This window comes from Maylandia zebra, linkage group LG13, assembly GCF_041146795.1.
Source record: "Maylandia zebra isolate NMK-2024a linkage group LG13, Mzebra_GT3a, whole genome shotgun sequence".
Classification (NCBI taxonomy): domain Eukaryota; kingdom Metazoa; phylum Chordata; class Actinopteri; order Cichliformes; family Cichlidae; genus Maylandia; species Maylandia zebra.
The window spans coordinates 21,255,475-21,278,054 of record NC_135179.1 but is presented as its reverse complement, the minus strand read 5'-3'; the positions used below and the strand labels follow the sequence as shown (position 1 = coordinate 21,278,054).

Genomic DNA, 22,580 nt, shown 5'->3' with positions numbered 1-22,580 from the left:
AGCTTCCAGGGAATCTGTTGTATTAAAGGGTCATTTTCATTTTCTTTTTGTCTCACATTGCAGACATAGCTGGGATTCTCAATTTGAATTATTGACATTTGGCAAGCGTTGAGGTTTTCACACTTGAAAGGCAGAAATGAGGCATACCTTTAAGTTTATGAGTGTGGATGAAAAGGTGTTTTAAAATCTACCACAGATCAGTATTATTGAGGAAAGTGCGCAACGGCTTTCCACCTCACGACTGAATTCCAATTCTGCTCTCCTTAACTGCACATTAATACACTTATCAAGTCCACCTGCTGTTAGTGCAGCCATTTAATGAAGCTTTGGTGTCTCGTCCCTCTAGAGGAAAACAGCCCACATCCCTGCGTGTGTTACCCTGAGAAAGCCCGCACCGGACACAGTGGGAAGGTGGGTTTGTTAGGGAGGGAGGGAGGGGCTCGCGGGCATCTCTGCGAAAAACGGGAGGGGAGGGGTCACGAATCCCCCTAGCAGCCTCCGCGTGTGATCGCGGCTAAGAAAATTACGCAATCGGAAGATAATTATGTAATTGTGTCTCTTAAACAGCCGACCTCAAACTTGCTCAGACCCGAAACACTTGATTGACAGACTTTGTGCGAGCCCCTATATAAGAGGAGGGAGGAGGGCGCCTCGGTCACTGTTGTGCCTCAGGTCCTCCAGACTGTGGATGTAGTGAACCAAAGTGGACTGTACACTTTTGTTTTCTTTTTTTTCTTTTTTTTCTTTACGGGCATTTACAGGAGATACCACTGCTCATTCATTTTTACCCTCGGCTCTTTTTGTTTTTACTCTTGTCGCTGGATCTCTGACGGATTTCTTTTTTTTAAGATACTGAATTCGTCAGGTAAGTAAGCAGGTTAGGAATGCATACACTGCTTATCGTTGAAATGTTATGTGAGGAGAAATCAGTACAGGGCAAATTTACCAGGGCTGCTGTAAGTGATTCATTACCTGCAGAGTGCAAACAGATAAATAAATGTGAAAAACTTGCTGGACTGCTGAAAGACTCTTTCCTGCATAACAGGGTATAAAATTTGATGTGCAATGTTGCAAAGTTTAATAAGCTGTAAACTGTGTAACAACTCGTTGGCCGGAGTTATTGTTATTATCATTTTATTCCTGTATTTGCATGTGGCTTTTTCTCTTCTTTTTTTCCAGTCATTCTGTGACTGAGAGACTTGAGTGCAGCATTTGAGACCAAGGATGGGGAAAAAAGACAAAAGAGGCACAAATCTAACAAAAACTATGTCTTTGTTTTTGAAGCAGATATGATACTCAGGAGAAGTCTCTTCTTGTTGCTGTTGTCATTTAATTACCTTCAAGCTTTAACTGAAGGTGAGTTGTAAATGGATTGATTGTGGTATTGCTGTCTAATAATTATTATTATTCCATTTGAGTCACCAATTCCAGTGTTTTGTTTTTTGTTTTAGCGAAAACTCTGCCAGTTGCTCCCATTCTGCTTTTAAGTTCATGAACTCTTCTTCTAGCTTTCCAGTTACATTTCCTCTTGTCTGATGTATAGATGGCGAACAGGAGGATGAGACATCATTCGACTTGTTTGAAATCAGCGACATCACACGCAGGACACTGGGGGCCAAACAGTTCAGGGGCCAGAACTTAGATGCCCCTGCCTACCGCTTCATCCGCTTCGACCACCTGCCCCCAGTTAGCCCACCCATACTGAAGCAAATGCTGCATCAGATCCAAAACAATGAGGGCTTTGTGTTTGTGGCCAGCATACGCCAGGACCGTTCCTCACGAGGCACCCTGATTGGTTTGGAGGGTCCCGATGGCCGGCGCCAGTTTGAGATCGTGTCCAACGGACGCGCCAACACTCTGGACCTGGTCTACTGGGCAGACGGCTCGCAGAACGTGGTTTCATTCGAGGACGTGGACCTGTCCGACTCGCAGTGGAAGAACATCACCCTTCACGTTCATGGGGAGAACGCCAACCTGTTTGTCGGCTGCAGCCTCATAGACAGCTTCATCCTGGATGAGCCATTTTACGAGCACCTGAAGGCCGAGGGGAGCCGCATGTATGTGGCAAAGGGATCCATTCGAGAGAACCACTTTAGGGTAAGACAGCGGATGTGGATTCGAACGATTTCCCAAGATCTAGGAACTCCTTACTTGTCCAGCATTTGTCAACCCTCGCAGTGTCCAAGAAACAAAATTGTGGTCTTCACTAACCCTGCAATAAAAGTTTAAACAACTGTTTCCAAAAATACAGACTGACATATTCCCTGTGTTGCCCTGGTTTCTCTGTGTGGAAAGGACTCTAAATTTAGACTTTAAATTTACCCCTTGTGTGTAGAAATGAGGGGGAACGTATGTTATTAGGTAAAAAGCGAGTTTCCATGAAATGTTTGCTCCAATTCCCATCTCATGCTTGCACTAGGTATAGAAAATGTCCTGCCTGAAATATGTCAAAGTGATTGAGACACATATTTTCTCACCAAACAGGGCCTTCTCCAGAGTGTGCGCTTCATCTTTGACACCTCAATAGAAGACATCCTGCTGAGTAGAGACTGTGAGATTACCAAGCAAGGTAAGAATGTGTCTGTTTTAGTTTTTAAGGTCTATAAAGGCCCTGCTATCCAGGATGAATGACAAACCCTTTCTCTTTTGTGTGATTTTTTTTTCATAACCCAACAGATGAGTCAAAATAATTATATTTGCAAAGTGTTTGATGCCTGATACCTAGCAGATGTGATCTAAAAGCTCTTTCACATGCAACTCTCCTGCACCCAGTATCTGTATTTTGTTAAGCTTCGACCACGGCAAACAGTTTAGCATTCTCTGTCAACTCCATTTGCATGAATTCATCTCCTTTTTAATGGATCAAAAAGCTTACAGATCCGAAATGTGGCAAGATATCCCAGTATTACTTCATGTTTACAGCAACAGGCTTTTCACTGCAGTGGCTTGAGGTTGAGCAGCGTGCAGGGTGAACAAAAGGAGATACAGATGCTTACATTTGTTTCCATTGGCAGTGGATTTGGGATAATACCCTGGGAAAGAAAACAGAAAAGACAAAGTGAATGTTATACTGCAAAGTGGGGAGCTTCCACCTCCAGCTGCACACACACAGACGTACACACAAACATACAGGATGAAGTCACGAATTGGCTGATTGGGTTGCTTTTCTCAGCTGAAGGACCTCGCAATCCTCAGCGGGGCTCACACAAAAGACTGGCTTCAGCTCAAAAGATAGAGATCCCGAAGAACCACTAGATCTGGAAACTGAGCCTTTTGGTTTTGCTGTGACAGAGAAAATCACCATGCGGTATGCAGTTGATGCTTTTCTGTCACCACATGCACTGTTGAATTCCAGCTGAATGAGTTTATTTGTTTAACAAATGTCACCAGCGCCTGGAAGTTTTCCACTGGTTGGCTGGTACCAGAGAGGGTTCGGCACCATTAGGAAAATTCATGCCGAAAGTCACCCATAAATCCAGGCAACCCTATAACTTGGACAGTATTAAAATTGCCCCAGTTTTTGCTCTTCGTTTTTTGTTTTTTTTTAAACCGATTTCCTCTTTCTACTCTGACAAAATCGAGAGCGTCCATCGGGGAGAGAAGAATGTGTAACTGCTTTCACAGACGAGCTTTCACGCATTCTCACGCGCACACAGTGTGAAGCCCTCCTGAGATTTGAATGAATCCAGCAGACTGAAGAGGAAAGAAAACATTGCGTTGGCTACAGTAGGACACAGTAATTTGGATGACTTCTTGATTTAGAGTCCCCGCTCTGCTATTAATCTTCGCCAATTTACATAGCGTGATCCAAACCAGTTGCAGATACGCGTTGCGCCTTGGCTGAAGGACAGGCGTTCTGCGGAGCTTCCATTTGTCTCTCGTGTGTTTGTTTTGGGCATCGAATATTCGTATAGCTAGCTGTGATGTGATTAAAGTTCAGTAGGGTTTTCTGACTACCGAGATCACAGCAGTCAGATGTAGACTGCAAAAGAACTTCACATTTGGCCTCATTATGTTCTTCTAATAGCACTGCAGTTTAAAGTTAGGTCCCTTTCTCAATATCTCAACATACACTTGGTTTTATTACAAAGTCCTCAGCCTTAATAATGACTGATAAATGCTGCAGCCCACATACTTCTTCACATAATTCTTTTGTGCTGATATCAAGACAAGAGTATAACAAGTATAAATCTGTGTGGCCACCCCCAGCCTCTTAAGTACATATCACAAGTGGTTACATATTTGAAAGGTTAGCGAGGTTTATGGTCCACAATATGGTTTTTGCATCACACGGGGAACTCCAGAGATTTCTGCTCTGCAGTGCCATCCTGTCCTGTTCTCCCACAGCCAGCTCTGCCGTCATCTCGGGCTGACAGATTTACCATCACCATTTCAAACAGACACACTTTATTTTTTTTGTTTTCCAAATTGAACGACACTGACTGGACATCTGGTTTTAGGAACATAATAAACATTTCAATTACGCCATTGTTGTGATCTTTTGGCCAGCTACAGAAAAACAGGAAATCGTTTGAGTCCTTGCGTTTCAACCGTGATATCTCTCAAACATGTTTTCCATCAACAGCCTGCGTTATTTTTCCTCCATTTGCCCTGGTATCTGCTATTTGCTCTTCCAGATGATGCCAATATTGTGAGTGAGAGCGGGGAAATTGTGGACGTGAGTCCTTCCATCACTACAAACGTTATAGGTCAGAAGACGGATGATGTGGGCGCAGAAATGTGTGAACGCTCCTGTGAGGAGCTCAGCACCATGTTCCAGGAGCTCAAAGGCCTGCGCATTGTCGTCAGCAACCTTATTGACGGATTGCAAAAAGTGGTGAGTTAAATCACATAAATCAACCCTAGCCAACACTTTCATTTGTCTTAGAGAGGGTTACTGTCTGTTTTGTTGAACTTTACAGGCCAGTAAATGTAAAATTGGTGGCTCTGGTGTGATGGAAGAAATATTTAACTCTTTAAAAAAAACAACATTTTAGGAAAACAGATGACTCAGCCCTCCGCGTGTTAGCCTGAAGGTAAAGAGGCCTGAATTAGGTTACTAGGTAACCCACATTGGTTTTAAAGTAAACAGTGAGTAGCCACAGGAGTGTTTATAGAGTCGCCTGTGACAGCTGAACCCATATGACTCCTCCTATCTGAGGCAGCGTGAGTCAGACAGATTTTATGACATGTTACATGTGGATATAGGAAGTGTTCCCCTGGCAGTGATGGGGTCCGGTCTAATGTCTGGCTTTGTTTAAACAGCTCATGTGTTTCCTCTGGGAGCCTCCCAGCAATAAGAGAGTCTGGGCATGAACCTTGAGGGGGAAAAAAGAAACGGCTGGTATGAGAAGGGTCCCCGAGGCTCTTCCAGACCGAGTGGTGTCTTAGATTCTAGTGCTACACACTGCTTACTCCCCTTTTCCAAGAGGAGGATGAACACACACATACGCACTCATATCCCCCCGAAAATCTTTGGCAGTACTTTATCCACTGATAGTTCCCAAGTGTTGAGGAGCTCAGCCTGGTCTCCAATTGGATAGGAGGTAATGTGCGTAACTAAGCAGCACTTTTCAGTAAGCTGTTTTCAAAGAAGTAGTGAGCATGTAAAGAAGTTCAGAGTTTTATAATCTGCAGCAACAAGGGAAAAATTGAGTAGATTCTTTAAGTGGGTGTAACTTTTTAGTCTTTTTCTGTTGTTTCTCATCCATTTAAGTTATCAGATTTTTTTTCAATGACTAGTTGAAGTAAAGTAAAGCATCTAAGCATGAGCTGAGCTGGACGGGGAAATAGCTTGGTACAAAGGATTCCAAGAAAAGTTACAAGGTTGCTACATTTGGTGCTGATTTAGTTTTTATTAGCGCAGTGTTGTTTTATCTCAAAAAGAAATGGTTCTGATCAAGCTTGATTTTAAACAAATGTCATCTTTTTTTATTAGAATAACATTTGCAAAAGCAACACACGCGTTTCTTCTTCCCACCTGGTGAAACTAACCTCAAACACGCTATTTTCAATGAATCAGCTCATCAGCAGGACTATCTTTCCCCCAGTCAGTGGCTTTGCACCTTTGATCTTGAGTGTGCCTTAAAGATTTCTGACTGTTCTTTTCTCACTTGTTGTATGTTCAGACAGAAGAAAACTCAGTGATGAAAGAGGCCCTTGGGAGGATGAAGAACTCCTCAGAGAAAAACATGTGCTGGCAGGATGGCCGCCTGTTTGACGATAAGGAAGACTGGGTTGTAGACAGCTGCACCAAATGCACCTGTCAGGTAGTGCCAAGTCATCTGGAATTATATGCAGATTTACTGCGGATGTTTAAGAGCCTGACATATCATTAATGTTCAATTGTGGCAGGAATCCAAGATCGTGTGCCACCAAATCACCTGTCCTCCGGTGGCCTGTGCCAGCCCGTCCTTTATCGATGGCGAGTGTTGCCCCGCCTGTTTGCGTAAGTAGGCAGGACCTTTCACAACATAAACACGCAATTTTATACACGCTATTCTAAATTAATGGTGCAATGTGCTATAAACACAGCATTTCATGCATATTAAAGTTTAATACTACAGGACTATTGCAGCCAGTATGTCTTTGGAGGCGAACCACATATTTATTAGCAGACACTCAAAATGTCTAGTGTGGGTTCTTCAGATGATGTCATGTGATAAACGAGTTGATATAAAGAATAAAAGCTACAGTTATGAACTTTTCACAGTCTTTTCTACTGTTCTGTGCAAAAAGATGGAGCATAAAAATGTTGCATTTACATGTTCCAGCTATGGACAGTGACGATGGATGGTCCCCGTGGTCAGAGTGGACAGAGTGCACAGTGACCTGTGGGATAGGAACTCAACAGAGGGGCCGTTCTTGCGACGCAACCAGCAATCCTTGCACGGGACCTTCTATCCAGACCCGCAAGTGCAGTCTGGGCAAATGCGACAGCCGTGGTGAGGATTTGTTCTTTCTTCTTTTTTCAACGCTTTGTCTTGACTCACTCAGTTTTTATTTGAACTGTGGCATCCAGTAGTAACTGTTGCACCGATATTATCTCAACCACAGTATGCACCACTGGCAGTAATCTAAAACAAATAGCGTTATGATAAGTGAGAGGAGTGGGGGGGGGGGGGGGGGGGGGGGGGGAGATGATGAAACTGTGGAAAAACCGAGCAGTGAGTTAAATATGAGATGAGAGCCTCAGAATTGCAAAAGTTTTCTCCTTCATAAATCTGGATCCGTCTTTGAGTGGATGAATCTAAGTGAAGAGCTGGATCTCACGGTTGGGCTGCAGGGTGTGCCCAGTCACAGTTAACTCCAAATAAATCACTGGCTAAAAGGGTGTTCCACAGTGCAGTGACTCACCGCAGCTTTCCATGCAATATTATAAAATATTAATGAATCTGATAATTAATGTCCTATTAAGTGAGGTGTGGTGATTTTGGTAGATTTGTGCTGGAAACAAAAACTGCTGAACGGGTTTTTTTGTGTTGTGGTTTTTTTTTTGAGAAGTTATAGAATCAGCATGTGTCATTGCTTGAAGCTAGCAGTACACTCCATCTGTGTGAGTGACTGAATCAGCCTAACCACTGGAAGATTGTTTACCCACAATGACAAAAATACTGGCTCAAGCGTCTTAGAACATCTTTGAAAGTGAGCCATCATCACCAGCATCGCATAATGTTTACTTGTAGAAAATATGGTGCTCTTTTCTCTCCTTTTTTCCTAACTCTGGCAAATTATACATGTCTGTAAGTACTATAATGGAAATCTGGAGGATAACGCAACACATATGTGTTTGACTGCTGCGTGACATGTCTGATTGTTGATGCCCAGTTCGCCAGGACGGAGGGTGGAGTTTGTGGTCCCCGTGGTCGTCGTGCTCGGTGACCTGTGGCGAGGGGCAGATCACGAGAATACGACACTGCAATGCTCCTGTGCCACAGCTGGGAGGCAGAGACTGTGAGGGCAGTGGAAGAGAGACCCAGGGCTGCACTGCCAAGCCATGTCCCAGTGAGTATTTCATCTTGTGAAGGGAAACACTCAAAAGCAGCATCTCCATTACAGTGGCTAGCATATGTGCCCAGCAGCCGGACTTCCCTCGTGCCTTGTGGTTCCCCTAAGGCAACATTCCCCATGTGTTTCAGACTGTCATCATGTCAGTCTTGGTGCAAACGTTGGTCCAGATCGGTTCAGTATGTTCGCTCATGCAGTATTAAGTTCCAGGCTTCTGAACTTTTTATTTCTTGTTTAGAAACAACAGAATAAAAATGTGGCATGAATAAAACACTTTGTGTCAAAGTGACTTGCTGCTATGCATCTGTCTCCCCTGTTTTTTTAGTTGATGGTGGCTGGGGACCGTGGTCTCCATGGGCAACCTGTTCAGCGACCTGCGGAGGGGGGCACAAAAGTCGTTCCCGTGAGTGCAACAGCCCTGAACCTCAATACGGCGGCAAGAAATGTTTTGGAGAAGCGGTCGACAGAGACAGCTGTAACAAGAATGACTGCCCTATTGGTGAGCATTAGTCACTCTGCATTATGGTTTTAGCTACTTAGGTGACTGGGTTCACAGATCCACTGGCCCACGCTGAAACATTTTTATGTAGCAGAGGGATTGCACTGACATATGTTCTGGCATTTGTAGTGATTTTAGGATTTCTCCTGTAATGCAAACAGTCAGCTGAGGTACTTGGAATGTGTACTAATGTGTACTGTGCAAGTTGCTGTCAGCTGTTGACTGTAATGATCAGCTTGATTGTTTTAGTCTTTATGATGGAAAAAACATCCAAACATCTGTTTTGCACAGCCATTTTCTTGTGCTGCCATATGTGTCTTTATAATTAGATAGATTTTTTTTTCTGAGCTTGTTTAACGATGTGACTTCACCTGTAAACAATGACTGGCAGATGGAAGAGGAAATCTGGGTTCTGCCAGCTACACTGGGGGAAAAAAAGATTACCTTACTAGTAATAATTCTGTGTTAACAATAACCAGCACCACGCTGATTACCTCGGCTGCATTAAAGTGAAAAATCTGGCAAAAAAAACCTCAAAAACCTTTCCCTTATTTTAATATAAAAGGAAAGTTTTTGTGAGTTGGTTTCAAAACCTGCATAAAACCAGAATATAGTTTCCAGTTCAGAAAAATGAAGCCAATGTGGAAGCGCTTTGAACCTCCATTCTACCTGAAAGCCACCAGATGGCAGTAGCTGTGGTTGCAAAAGAAACTTCTGATCCAATAGACGTATATGGGAAGATTGACCTCAGTGAAAACTTTCCTGGTGAGTTTATGGTCTCACTTTGGGTCATATTAAAAAAAATTGACTCTTATTTTGTAAATCGTGATATTATTATAGTTCAAATATGATGATTAACCATAGATGATTAGTTAATGGCTTAGTTAGACACGCCCATGCCTTCAGAAACCAGTGGATGATGTCACGGTTGCTACTTCCAATTTTTATACTGTCTGTGTTGCTACTGTAGATTTTGGAAAGGTGATTAAGCATTAACTTAAGATAAGCATTACAAATTAAAAGTAAAAATTAAAAGTTTTCCCTTGTACAGTGGGGCAAAAAAGTATTTAGTCAGCCACCGATTGTGCAAGTTCCCCCACCTAAAATGATGACAGAGGTCAGTAATTTGCACCAGAGGTACACTTCAACTGTGAGAGACAGAATGTGAAAAAAAAATCCATGAATCCACATGGTAGGATTTGTAAAGAATTTATTCGTAAATCAGGGTGGAAAATAAGTATTTGGTCAATAACAAAAATACAACTCAATACTTTGTAACATAACCTTTGTTGGCAATAACAGAGGTCAAACGTTTACTATAGGTCTTTACCAGGTTTGCACACACAGTAGCTGGTATTTTGGCCCATTCCTCCATGCAGATCTTCTCGAGAGCAGTGATGTTTTGGGGCTGTCGCCGAGCAACACAGACTTTCAACTCCCGCCACAGATTTTCTATGGGGTTGAGGTCTGGAGACTGGCTAGGCCACTCCAGGACTTTCAAATGCTTCTTACGGAGCCACTCCTTTGTTGCCCGGGTGGTGTGTTTTGGATCATTGTCATGTTGGAAGACCCAGCCTCGTTTCATCTTCAAAGTTCTCACTGATGGAAGGAGGTTTTGGCTCAAAAACTCACGATACATGGCCCCATTCATTCTGTCCTTAACACGGATCAGTCGTCCTGTCCCCTTGGCAGAAAAACAGCCCCATAGCATGATGTTTCCACCCCCATGCTTCACAGTAGGTATGGTGTTCTTGGGATGCAACTCAGTATTCTTCTTCCTCCAAACACGACGAGTTGAGTTTATACCAAAAAGTTCTACTTTGGTTTCATCTGACCACATGACATTCTCCCAATCCTCTGCTGTATCATCCATGTGCTCTCTGGCAAACTTCAGACGGGCCTGGACATGCACTGGCTTCAGCAGCGGAACACGTCTGGCACTGCGGGATTTGATTCCCTGCCGTTGTAGAGTGTTACTGATGGTGACCTTTGTTACTTTGGTCCCAGCTCTCTGCAGGTCATTCACCAGGTCCCCCCGTGTGGTTCTGGGATCTTTGCTCACCGTTCTCATGATCATTTTGACCCCAAGGGATGAGATCTTGCGTGGAGCCCCAGATCGTGGGAGATTATCAGTGGTCTTGTATGTCTTCCATTTTCTGATGATTGCTCCCACAGTTGATTTTTTTCACACCAAGCTGCTTGCCTATTGTAGATTCACTCTTCCCAGTCTGGTGCAGGTCTACAATACTTTTCCTGGTGTCCTTCGAAAGCTCTTTGGTCTTGGCCATGGCGGAGTTTGGAGTCTGACTGTTTGAGGCTGTGGACAGGTGTCTTTTATACAGATGATGAGTTCAAACAGGTGCCATTCATACAGGTAACGAGTGGGGGACAGAAAAGCTTCTTACAGAAGACGTTACAGGTCTGTGAGAGCCAGAGATTTTCCTTGTTTGAGGTGACCAAATACTTATTTTCCACCCTGATTTACGAATAAATTCTTTACAAATCCTACCATGTGAATTCATGGATTTTTTTTTCACATTCTGTCTCTCACAGTTGAAGTGTACCTCTGGTGCAAATTACTGACCTCTGTCATCATTTTAAGTGGGGGAACTTGCACAATCGGTGGCTGACTAAATACTTTTTTGCCCCACTGTATGTATCCATTCTCATCATCTAAACCTCTTGCAGATGGCTGTCTGTCCAACCCATGTTTTGCGGGAGTGGACTGCAGCAGCTCTGCCGATGGCTCGTGGGAGTGTGGCCCGTGCCCTGCTGGATTTCGTGGAAATGGTACCCACTGTGAAGACATTAATGAGGTAAAAGTTACTATTTTTCATAAGCTAGCTGCACTTTATTCATAAAAAGACCTGCTTGTATTTTGCTGATGATTTTTTTTCTCTCCTCTAGTGTGACATGGTGTCTGATGTTTGCTACAAAGTGAATGGAATGCAGCGTTGTGTCAACACTGATCCAGGTTTCCATTGCTTGCCCTGTCCAAAGCGCTACAAGGGCACCCAGCCTTTTGGTATGGGTGTGGAGGCTGCCAAGAAGAACAAACAAGTGAGTTGATGTTAGCTTTTTTTTTTCAGTGCTCTTAATAGACCACTGGTATGAAACCACTCAAAAAACAATAAAGCATATAATGTGGATTTAGCTCCAGGGAGATTTGGATAAGCATATGTGTGGATTTCTGGATGTCACATTTATAAATGACTGGAGCAGCACTTCAGGGGATTTAAAAGCCTTATTTTTAGAGAGAGTTTGTGTATATAGGAATGAATGAATGGGGTTGACCTTGACCCACTATTTGTAAGTAAAATGACAGCGTGAGTAGCTTTAAACTTTTAAAATGAGAGGTGGATATGAATGGTTATTTTTCCTTCCTTGTACTGTATCAGTTCACTGTCATAAAGCTATGTTTTTCTTTTGTCTCTGTGGCCTACATCTCTCTCTTTCCAACCCTGTCAAAACTACTAAAAGTTTTAATATGACTTGTCAAATATGCCACATTAACTACTTTATTGGAACACAACGGTTTTCATCTCTTTTCTGATCAATGAGTCCCTGGAAAACTGAAAAACGTGTCACTTTGACCACTACTTGCATAACATCCCTCATGGGGCAGTTTGTCACTTCTTGGCCTCTGTAGCTGCCTGTCTTTGATTTGATGCCCCAATTGACAGTAATTGATTTGGGAAAAGGGGAATTGTCTCATTGCTGGCATTAAGAGGCTCCATTTCACAGTTCTGATCAAAGGCCTCCCTGTCTCTTTTGGCTCTATGAGCTCATGCAGTGGCATTCAAACTTTAGGTTCATCATCTGGTAATAAGTGGCAGCTGTGAATAGTTTGTGAAGAAAAAATGGAGAACAGTAGGTTGTTTTGGAATATATGCTGTACCCATGTCATAAAATCACAAGTGCTCCACACTTTTTTGAAAAATGTTTTTCTTTAACCAGTCACCTCAGTTTGAGGTGTCCCTGTTTGGAGGGCTAGTCCCCAAAACAAGCTGCCAGGAATAGTGGTAAAATAAATACTCTTCACATTTAAAAAACAGCAAAATGGAAAATATGTAAGAAAACTGTGTCTTGTAAGAAATTCCATCTAACTTCTCTGTTTTTCTTAATCTAGGTATGTGAGCCTGAGAACCCATGTAAGGACAGGACACACAACTGTCACAAATATGCCGAATGCATCTACATCAGCCACTTCAGTGATCCAATGTACAAGTGTGAGTGTAGGACGGGTTACGCTGGAGATGGCTTCATTTGTGGTGAAGACTCTGATTTGGATGGCTGGCCCAATCAGAACCTTGTGTGTGGTGCTAATGCCACTTACCATTGCAAGAAGGTATTTCACTGAATATTGCCACATTCAATCCAGTGATGCCAAACTGAACTGCAAAAGTCAACCGTTTACTGCCACTATTTCAGGATAACTGCCCTAGCCTCCCCAACTCTGGACAAGAAGACTTTGACAGAGACGGTCAAGGAGATGCTTGTGACAAGGATGATGATAATGATGGAATTCTGGATGAAAGGGTATGAGATCTTTTCATTTTTACAAACTGGTGAGCAGCATCCTAAAAAAGTGGAGAGACTTTAAAAAATCAATAATTGGATATGATTTGTCTAAAACAAACAAATTTTTTTCGACATGGTAAACCCAATCCATCCATCCACCCACGGAGAGCATGATTGGGGGGAATGTCGTACCACTCGAGTGATATCCTGTTATTGAACTTTTGTGCCAACTGCAGCCCACAACGGACATCATGTTCAAACATAAGGATGAACACAATTCAGTAATAAGCATATAACTTACAGGACAGACTGGAGATTTGATGCTTAATAGCAAAGTAAACCTTAGTGAAATTATTGGACTAATTAAACTGGACATAAGTGAAGAGCCTATAATGTTATTTTTTTCATCAGTGCATTAAAAAGGAAAAGTCTAGAGGTTTTATATCACTATTTTTAAAGTAACAAATTTCTTCAAAGCAAATCTTTAAGGCATACTTTTAGAGGCTAGAACAATATAAAGACAGTCGTCTATTCTAAACATAAAAAAATTAAATATTTAAAAATAATAAACTTTGAAATACTATTAGTGCAACAGTCAGAATACCCAATAACCTTGGGCAATACTAAATAACTCTAGGTTACATACAATATTGAGTTGAACTCAAATACTAATTAGAGTATTGTCAAACCACTTTTTTGTTTCCTCTCCAAATAAAAATGAGACTTAATATGAATCAGATTTATAGTGAGTGTCTGGTTGGCCTTGACATAAGGCAACACGTCTCATTAAAGTCTGAAAATAAAAATACGGCCAAGTTCTACCTAATAAATGTGCAGTTTGCTAGTTAATTAATGTGTTACGCCATTTCCATTGCGCAAACAACATATACAGCCTTTGTAGAAATCCATAAACATTATAGGAAACATATTCTACGGATAAATTTGAAAACATAAAGAAAAGCTACAAACCACCGAATCCTATAGCAAGGGGACTTTTGCTAGCATAGTTTGCTAGTAGCATAGTTAACTGGCTTTGAGACCAGGAGGAGACGCACACCCAGTTTGAGCAGCTTGTCTGCTCCTTTTGCTGGTCACAAGGCTGGATAAGTGTGGGGTTTGTGTCATGAAGGACATTTGGTGTAAAAAAAAAAAACTGTGCCAAAGTATGTAGAACCATCTGCTGTGGAAGTAAGGAGCACCTGAAAGTTCAGCCACTTTGCTAACATAAGGGTTTGTCACTGCAACCTTTTGAGTGGTCAGCATTATCTCATGATGAAATATTTTCTATAAGCCAAAAAGGGTTACTTACTGGCTTGATGAATAAGTGAAAATGATGTGATTCATATGTTATGACATCTCAACCCAGCAGAGATGCAGTGAGATGAGAACTAATGTTACTGACCAAATCAGAAACGAACTTTATGCAAATCCAAATACGTTCTCATCAGTGCACTCATTATGATTCGGCTCATGACTGTCAAAACATTACTTAGCTAGCATGTGCTTTCTTCGACAGGACAACTGTCCCCTGCTTTACAATCCTCGCCAGTTTGACTTTGACAAGGACGAAGTTGGTGACCGCTGTGACAACTGCCCCTATGAACACAACCCTGCTCAAATTGACACCGACCACAATGGAGAAGGGGATGCCTGTGCAGTGGACATCGATGGAGATGGTAAAATAGCTAAAAATGTAGACGACATGTTGTATTCAGTCTACTATAATTAACTATAGCAACTTTAAATTTGTTTTTTTTTCTCAGGAATTCTTAATGAGAATGATAACTGCCCCTATGTGTACAACACTGACCAGAAGGACACTGATATGGATGGTGTCGGCGACCAGTGTGACAATTGCCCTTTGCTACACAATCCTGACCAGGTAAACTATACACACTGTAAATTATGGCTTTTTCCAATACAGTCAATAGATGTTGCATTAACATTCTGATCCTTGTATTCATCCAACAGACAGACCTAGACAATGACCTGGTTGGAGATCAGTGCGACAACAGCCAGGACATTGACGAAGACGGGCATCAGAACAATCTAGACAACTGTCCTTATGTGGCCAACTCAAACCAGGCTGACCACGATAAGGACGGCAAAGGAGACGCATGCGACTACGATGACGATAACGACGGTATACCTGACGACAGAGACAACTGCAGGCTAACACCCAACGAAGACCAGGAGGACTCTGATGGTGAGGATGGTGCATGTATTAGTCTTAAAGGCAGCAGTGTCACATCCATACAAGAAGTTGAAACATGAGTGATATCAACTATTTTTAGCATGGATTTATAGCATAAATATTCAATGGTGTACTTCTTTTAGTAGCATTCTTAAGATTTATATTAACAAAAGTCTGTTAAAATTTTGAGACTACTTGCTTAAATAGTATCTCTATGCGCTCAGACTTATTTCACATTTCTTCTTCCCTATGCCCTCTACCAGCTGCTTTTAGAGTTAGCGGTTACTTTCACTGCAGCAGGTGTGAAATTTGGTGGTTGTGGAAAGAGTCAGTGACCGGCTTGGCACGGATGATGTCATTCTCCATGACTTCAGTGAGCTGCCTTGGAGGGCACCATCAGGCTGTGAAGTTTTTATTCCATTTAGCCTTAGCCTGTGATTAGTCCACAGTGCCCAATTTAAGCAGGGTTACCTGGAGTTTGTGCAGCTGTCTGTAACTGAAAACAGACTGCAGAGGAGAAAGCCCCTGATGCTTTCACACCCTTTGCCGTTTGTCAAATAGTGTTTATTTGATAGAATCGTTTGAGCTTCTTGCTCAATAGCAAAGATGATGACAGAAGACGGCAAGCTACTTCCATGCAGTGGCCCTCATTAGCTACTGGCATCCTTTCCCTCATGAGTTCCCAGCCTGCAGCCTGGCTCTAATAGACTTCAGGCTTCAGATACTAAGAAGTTTCAGTGGAAGTTGTCACAGCATGAGAAGATGGCTGATTTGCTTCATCAGACTTGGCAGTGGTACTTGGGACAGTTTTCTGGGAAGAACTGCTATACTTCCATTCATTTTTAATATTTAGTTGGAGGACCTCCTCAACAGTCACTGCAGTGGGAGTGTTATGATCCTCGCATTAGCTGCCGTAGATATTTTTCCAACCTATTCAATAGTTTGTTTCAGATATGATTTAAATTAGGTGAAACATTTTAAAATGATTTTAATATAATTTTATATTCTTCTCCTTTATTAGGTGATGGAAGAGGGGATGCATGCAAAGATGACTTTGACAATGACAGTATCCCAGATATCCTCGATGTGTGTCCTGAGAACAATGCCATCAGTGTGACAGACTTCAGGAAATTCCAGATGGTGCATCTGGATCCTAAAGGAACCACACAAATTGATCCCAACTGGGTGGTCAGACATCAGGGCAAGGAGTTAGTTCAGACTGCTAACTCTGACCCAGGCATTGCAGTAGGTGAGCAGTGCACATATGTTTCCCTTTGCTTTTTAAAATATTTGAAACTCCATTTAAGTGTCCAGAGCTCTGTGAGTGTAACACTTGCTCACCTCATCACAGGTTTTGATGAGTTCAGCGCTGTGGATTTCAGTGGAACGATGTACGTGAACACCGACAGAGATGACGACTATGCAGGCTTTGTTTTTGGTTACCAGTCGAGTGGGCGCTTTTACGTTGTGATGTGGAAGCAGATCACACAGACCTATTGGGAGGACAAACCATCCAAGGCGTTTGGCATCTCTGGGGTTTCACTCAAAGTTGTGAACTCGACCACTGGCACTGGAGAATACCTCAGGAATGCTTTGTGGCACACGGGCAACACTCCAGGACAGGTGGGCTGCGATCTAAATGCAAAGTGGTGTGTTACAATGCCTGTATCAGTATTGATTTTAGTGTTGTTAACTATTTTAAGGTGCGGACCCTGTGGCATGACCCCAAAAACATTGGTTGGAAGGATTACACAGCTTACAGGTGGCATCTCATCCACAGACCAAAGACCGGGTTTATAAGGTATGAAGTACAGCTGATCACAACAGGAAAGCCCATGTTTTTCTGTCTCTGATTACAGGCCTCCTTTAAGTCACTTGATGACATGCAGCTTTTTAGTCTCAAGACATTAAAACATGGAAGTTTTTCTTGTGTTTTCCAGGGTAGTGGTCTATGAAGGCAAACAGATTATGGCTGACTCGGGACCGATTTATGATAAGACCTTTGCCGGAGGAAGATTAGGCTTGTTTGTCTTCTCACAAGAGCTGGTGTTCTTCTCTGACCTCAAGTATGAATGCAGAGGTAAGCACAATTACTTAAAATTATAACCACAAATGTTTCTGTTTTGTTATAAATTACCCATGGATATGTGTGAGCAACTCAAGTGTTGCATAAAGCTGAAATCAGTTCATCAAGAATGCTAGTTGAGTGAAAATAGCAGCTATATTGATATTAAGAGTGGAAAGCAAGGGTGCCAGAAGTGGGGCCCTTCCCCATTTCACTGTAAATAATTACATAAACTAAAGTAAGCAAACATTAAATGGAGAAAATTTGTAATATTTTAAGTTTGTTTTAAACAAAATAAGCTAAGCTAACTGAATCTGTTTATTAGATTTATTTATTAGCTCACAACTCTATCTAAAGTTTATGCCACAGCTGCCCTAAATTAACAATACTGGTTATTACCCAAATCACTTTTTCAATATATTGGTAATCCACCAGTACGTACAAGCTCTTTAATCGAAATTATATTTTTAAAGCCAAAATATAATTATTGTTTTTTGTTCGTGAAGTTTTACATTTCCTTTTTTTTTCTTTTTTTTTTTACAAAAAAGAAAAAAATAGTAAAGCACTTTATCATTTTTTGATTAAGATTACAAATATGACTGTTATTTGGTGGCTGATTTAAGTCCAATTTGGGTCTAAAAACATGAGTTTGTTATTTACCTAATGAAAAACAATATCATTTTAATTTCTAAAAAAGTTTTTTACAAATTTTGAAATTTGTGCTCCATTGCCAATGACAATGTGTTATTTGACAGTCCTAGGATGCCACTGATTTTAAGCTTTAATGTGTTCTGTCCCTAAAACGTATTTAACAGATCATGTTAAATTGTAGAAATTTTGTATTAATAACATTGGCTTAGGTGTTAAACACCAAACGCCTACATAAAAATTACATAGTTTATTATAGCAGTGTGGTCATTTGAATAACATAAATGCAACTGAAGAGTTAAAAATGTAGAACTCTTTCAACCAACCACATCTTGTTTCAAACCTCAGATAAGCCGGAGTTGCCAACCGTGCTCACAAGGTAATGGTGAGAGGGTTTCTGTGCTGTGTTGTTTGCTGTCACGCTATATTTCTGCTTGCCACCCTGCCCATGAACAATGCCCCAGAAGCATTGTGAAAATCCTTGTGTGTTCATCCAAGGACTTCAGATCTTCTACTTAGCGCTAAACTGTGGAAAATGAGTCTGCAGCTTTTTTTCTTCTTCTCACAATCACAGCCACATTTACTGGAGACACGCTTTTTTGACGCACACAATGCTAATGTTGTTGCTGCACTCTGGCACTTTGACTCAGGGGCTCACTGAGTTTTAATTGTAAATGTGGCAGTAATGGAAGATATTTTTCCATCTTTCTACAGATAACTGAATCAAGTAGAAACAGAAAAAAAGAAAACATCTGATGGCAAAAGACAAGAATCTCTCCGAGTAAACATCACGTCATCGCTGAATCCATGTCAATGTAAATCAGACTTCGCATACTTCCATGTTTTCGCCTTGATTCATCCACTGGAGGAGAAACAGTGGCACATTTCAGTTTTGCCGAAGCTGAGAAAGGAAAAAAAACTGATCAACATGTGTTTTTTTTGTTTATTTGTTTTTAAAAAAGCCTCTACCGAATATCTAATTAAAACTATTGTACCTATTCTACATCTTTAAATTCATTGTACAACCTCTTAGATGCTGTTTGTGATTTCCTACAGCTTGATGTGAGTGACTCGGCTGTTCTCTGCCTTTATTCTTCTTTTTTTTTTGCTGAACTGATCATACAGTGTTTGACAAACATAAACTGTAATCAAATCATAATCATTTACCCGCCTTAACTCCATTATAGCTTCTCCTTATTCTTTTCATCCTAAATGTGCTTTTCATGTACAACTTGAGTGAACGACGAGTAAGTGCCAAAGATGTTTATACTAAGTCTGTACTATAATTCCTTTTGTAAATTATTTATGCTCTGCTTGTTTTGTTCGTTGGCATTTTTTTTCCTAGTTTTGTAAATAATTATTTATTTGTTTACACTGACAAAACGTATAATTGAATACCACAGACGTCAAGATAAAACATATTAGCGTTGCCAGATTTTTTTAGTGTCTTCATGCACTTCCTGTACTTGTTAGTTTTTCAAATTTGTCAGTCATTGATTTTTTTTTTTTCAAGTGTGTCAGTTAAGTAACTGTAGCATAAAGATAAACACCAGCTGCTTTTCAATAATCACGAAAATAAACACGAAGCAGATGTTTATGTAGGTCACGGTAGCTGCCAAAGAGAGTTAATTCTGGTAGTTTATTTACTTAGCTGTCCAGACAGCCTCGCTGTCCTCAAATGGATTTAACACATTACTGCAAATTTTTTATCTTTTAAATAGTCTCTCACCAAAAAGCAGCTGCTAATTAGGCTACTGGCACCATCGCAGAAACGCCTTTCTGACTCGATTTGGAAACTTTTATGCGCAACACAAAGCAAAGAAAGTAGACTGAAATAGTGACATTGCTCAAAAATATTGTAATGAAATGACTGATATTAAATCAAATGTGTAACATTAACATTTGAGAGTTGGAGATCTGGAAATAAGCCACTTTGAACGGTTGATTCGTGAAGATCAACTACAGTGAAAGCATTTTGTACAAACTACATTTTCATTTCTACATTAGTCATAAATATCGCTTATGGATCTTGTGAAACATCATAGTGTTGATTGAAAAGGAATCCAGATGAAGGTCTCTAAAAGTGTGACTGCGTGATTGTGTGGATTAAGGATGTGTTTGCATACAACTTCGCTGTCGTCAGTCTGAACAGCATTCATGTTCTCCATGTTTGGTTTCCATCCTGTTCATTTTTTTTATTTGCAATGCACAAACTGTAAATGTGTTTTTTTTTGTATACTTGTGTTGTTAGATATACGTTTTCTACAAACAATAGTGTAAGATTGTTCTGTTTCTTAATAAAACACTTTTACACCATGTTGTTTATCATGACAATTGACAGGATTAGAAATACTGTCATAGCTGGGCATTGTTGTGAGGAATTGGTCATTTCTTGGGAATTATTTTTGTGCAACAGAATAAGACGTTTGTTGCTCTAGTGGAAATTCATGGCAGCAGGTGTTTGTGACATTGCCGATGCCTGTGTGTGTGTTAATGAAGAAACATATTACCCAGTACAACAGTGTGGTTTATTCATGTGGTTTTGAATCATACCAAAGAAAAATATCAGAATCAGAAAGAAATACATCTGGAAGCTGGCCGAGCAGGGCACGGTTGTCATGCCAACTCGTTTTGACCATGTATCTATAAGTGTAGTTAGGAAAGAACTTTTTCTTCCTATTGCAAGAAGAAGTCTAAGCAAAAAACAGTTTATAAAGCTGTATTAGGGTCGTGGGGAGAGGACGACCCCAATGTAGTAAATGGAGGCAGATGAAATAATGAAAAGTGAGCCTTGCTCTTCCAAAAGGAAAAACCAAACAGGAATCCAGAAAAACAAACCGTCAAAGTAAAACTGAAACATGAGAACTAACACTAAACATAAAGAAACTAAAAGTCAAAGTGACACAACAAAACCAACAGAATACCAGGACCACAACAAGACCCTGTGGGAGAGATCTGTTGAGTTTTTTTCTCCAGAACTGTATTTTTATTTCTAATTAAATAAAAATAAAGAATAAAAATATAATAATAATAACATACATGAATGTAATTATATATAATGTAATAATAATAGCATGTAATAATATTAGCAATAAATAAATAAATAATAAAAATGATTCAAATTGATTTTTCTTTCTTTCTATTTTTATTTCTAAATAAAAATAGAAAGAAAGAAACATCCATTTGAATTATTGTCAATTCAAATTTTTACCTGTCTCCTTTTTTGCTCTTAAACATGGGATTTGTTTATGGGAAAACCTGGTACCTGGTCTATCTAATATCCTTGTATTGGTGTTGTTCTCGGATCAACATTGCATTTGACCAATCACGTTGTTATGATGTCATAGCTTGGTAACTTGGAAAAAAAACCTGTCAATGTCCACTCTGGAAAAAAGTGGGCGGTTAGGATTGGAGGTTAGGATGTGATTATGGTCAGGGTTAGGGTTATGGGGCTATAGTTAGGGTTAAGGCCTTTACCTGGACAAAAATTAGTTTTGTTCATCCAGTAACAACATCAACACGATGGTATCAGCTCGAGCCTGGCTACCTGTCCAGTTTTGCCCCAAAATATATCAATCCTTGGATAGGCGTAAAACGGTGTAAATACAGTGAATTCATGGCTAGTTTTAGTGTTTTCATGTAACTTATTGACAACAGGAAAAATAAAACACATCACCAGATTTATTAACTCACATAAGACATAATTTTGAAGTCCATTGTTTTGTTCATCTTAGCGCTAAATTATTTGTAAGAAAAAAAACAGGCCTTCTGTTAGTATGTTATATAAAAGGGCCCATCACAGATACCAGAACTGTATGTTACGTGTGTGGGATGGGCACTGTTTCCAACATTCATGTGCTATTTAGAGTGTCAGTTACAAAGTATGGTCTACTGTCACTAGGGATGGGTACCGGTGTCCGGTGCCATGATGGCACCGGTTCTGACATAAACGGTAGTAACCAGACCGAAAAGCAGCGCACATTTCGGTGCTTTATTTCGGTGCTTTTTTTTCCTGAGCTGTGATACACTTTAGATTCTAGCCAATCATTTTACGTTTCCGAGGATAGTAGGCGGGGCCAGGTACGTACGTTCAGTTAGAGCAGAGCTACAGATTAAAAATGTCCAAGGCGAAGCGGTCAAAAGTCTGGCTGTACTTCATAGCAAAATATGCAAACTCAGCAGCCTGCAACAAGTGCTTTAAGCTGATACTGTGATACTGTCAAAGGAGGTAACACCTGAAATCCGATGAAACACCTGGCGACGCATAGCGTTTTTTTTAAAAGCCGAGAAATGCGCCGTATTTGATAGCTTGCCGCGAGACCTCACACCGAGCACATCTACTGCGGGTGGGTTGCCTGTTATGCAACATCCCCCAAAAACACGAAGAGGAGAGTCCTGGCCCCTAGCCCTGCCAGTGTAGCAGAAATGATGACGGATGATGATGGCAGCAGCAGCCGTTCTTCTCTGCATGAGTAGCTTCATGTTGTTCGTGTGTAATTTACGTTGAGTAGGCTAACCACGTTATTACATTAATGCATGTAAGGTGAACTAGCAAACATCATCATAGCTACATGCGGCTGTCCTCTTGTTTGATGGCAGATACTCCCTTCACCCTGGCTAAAAAGGCTAAAATGACCAAAGAAAAA

General features: G+C 40.9%; 1 protein-coding gene across 3 annotated transcripts; it reads left to right on the top strand.

Annotated features, from left to right (window-relative positions):
• The first annotated feature begins 507 nt into the window (after positions 1-507).
• On the top strand, positions 508-20,250 carry thbs2a (thrombospondin 2a). Of its 3 annotated transcripts, none has more exons than XM_004556007.6 (23): positions 508-865; positions 1,288-1,356; positions 1,544-2,097; positions 2,485-2,569; positions 4,638-4,837; positions 6,129-6,269; positions 6,355-6,448; positions 6,774-6,944; positions 7,828-8,004; positions 8,333-8,506; positions 11,195-11,322; positions 11,414-11,566; positions 12,636-12,854; positions 12,938-13,045; positions 14,544-14,703; positions 14,791-14,909; positions 14,999-15,233; positions 16,243-16,470; positions 16,573-16,844; positions 16,925-17,022; positions 17,162-17,301; positions 18,283-18,313; positions 18,649-20,250. In XM_004556007.6, the coding sequence occupies exons 2-23, from the start codon at positions 1,290-1,292 to the stop codon at positions 18,650-18,652; spliced, it is 3,558 nt and encodes a 1,185-aa protein (XP_004556064.1). In that variant the 5' UTR covers positions 508-865; positions 1,288-1,289; the 3' UTR covers positions 18,653-20,250. The 3 variants fall into 3 exon arrangements, with proteins under 3 accessions (XP_004556064.1, XP_012775885.1, XP_004556065.1); XM_012920431.5 differs by having other exon boundaries at positions 1,285-1,356; XM_004556008.5 differs by lacking the exon at positions 18,283-18,313 and having other exon boundaries at positions 509-865.
• Positions 20,251-22,580: the final 2,330 nt, after the last annotated feature.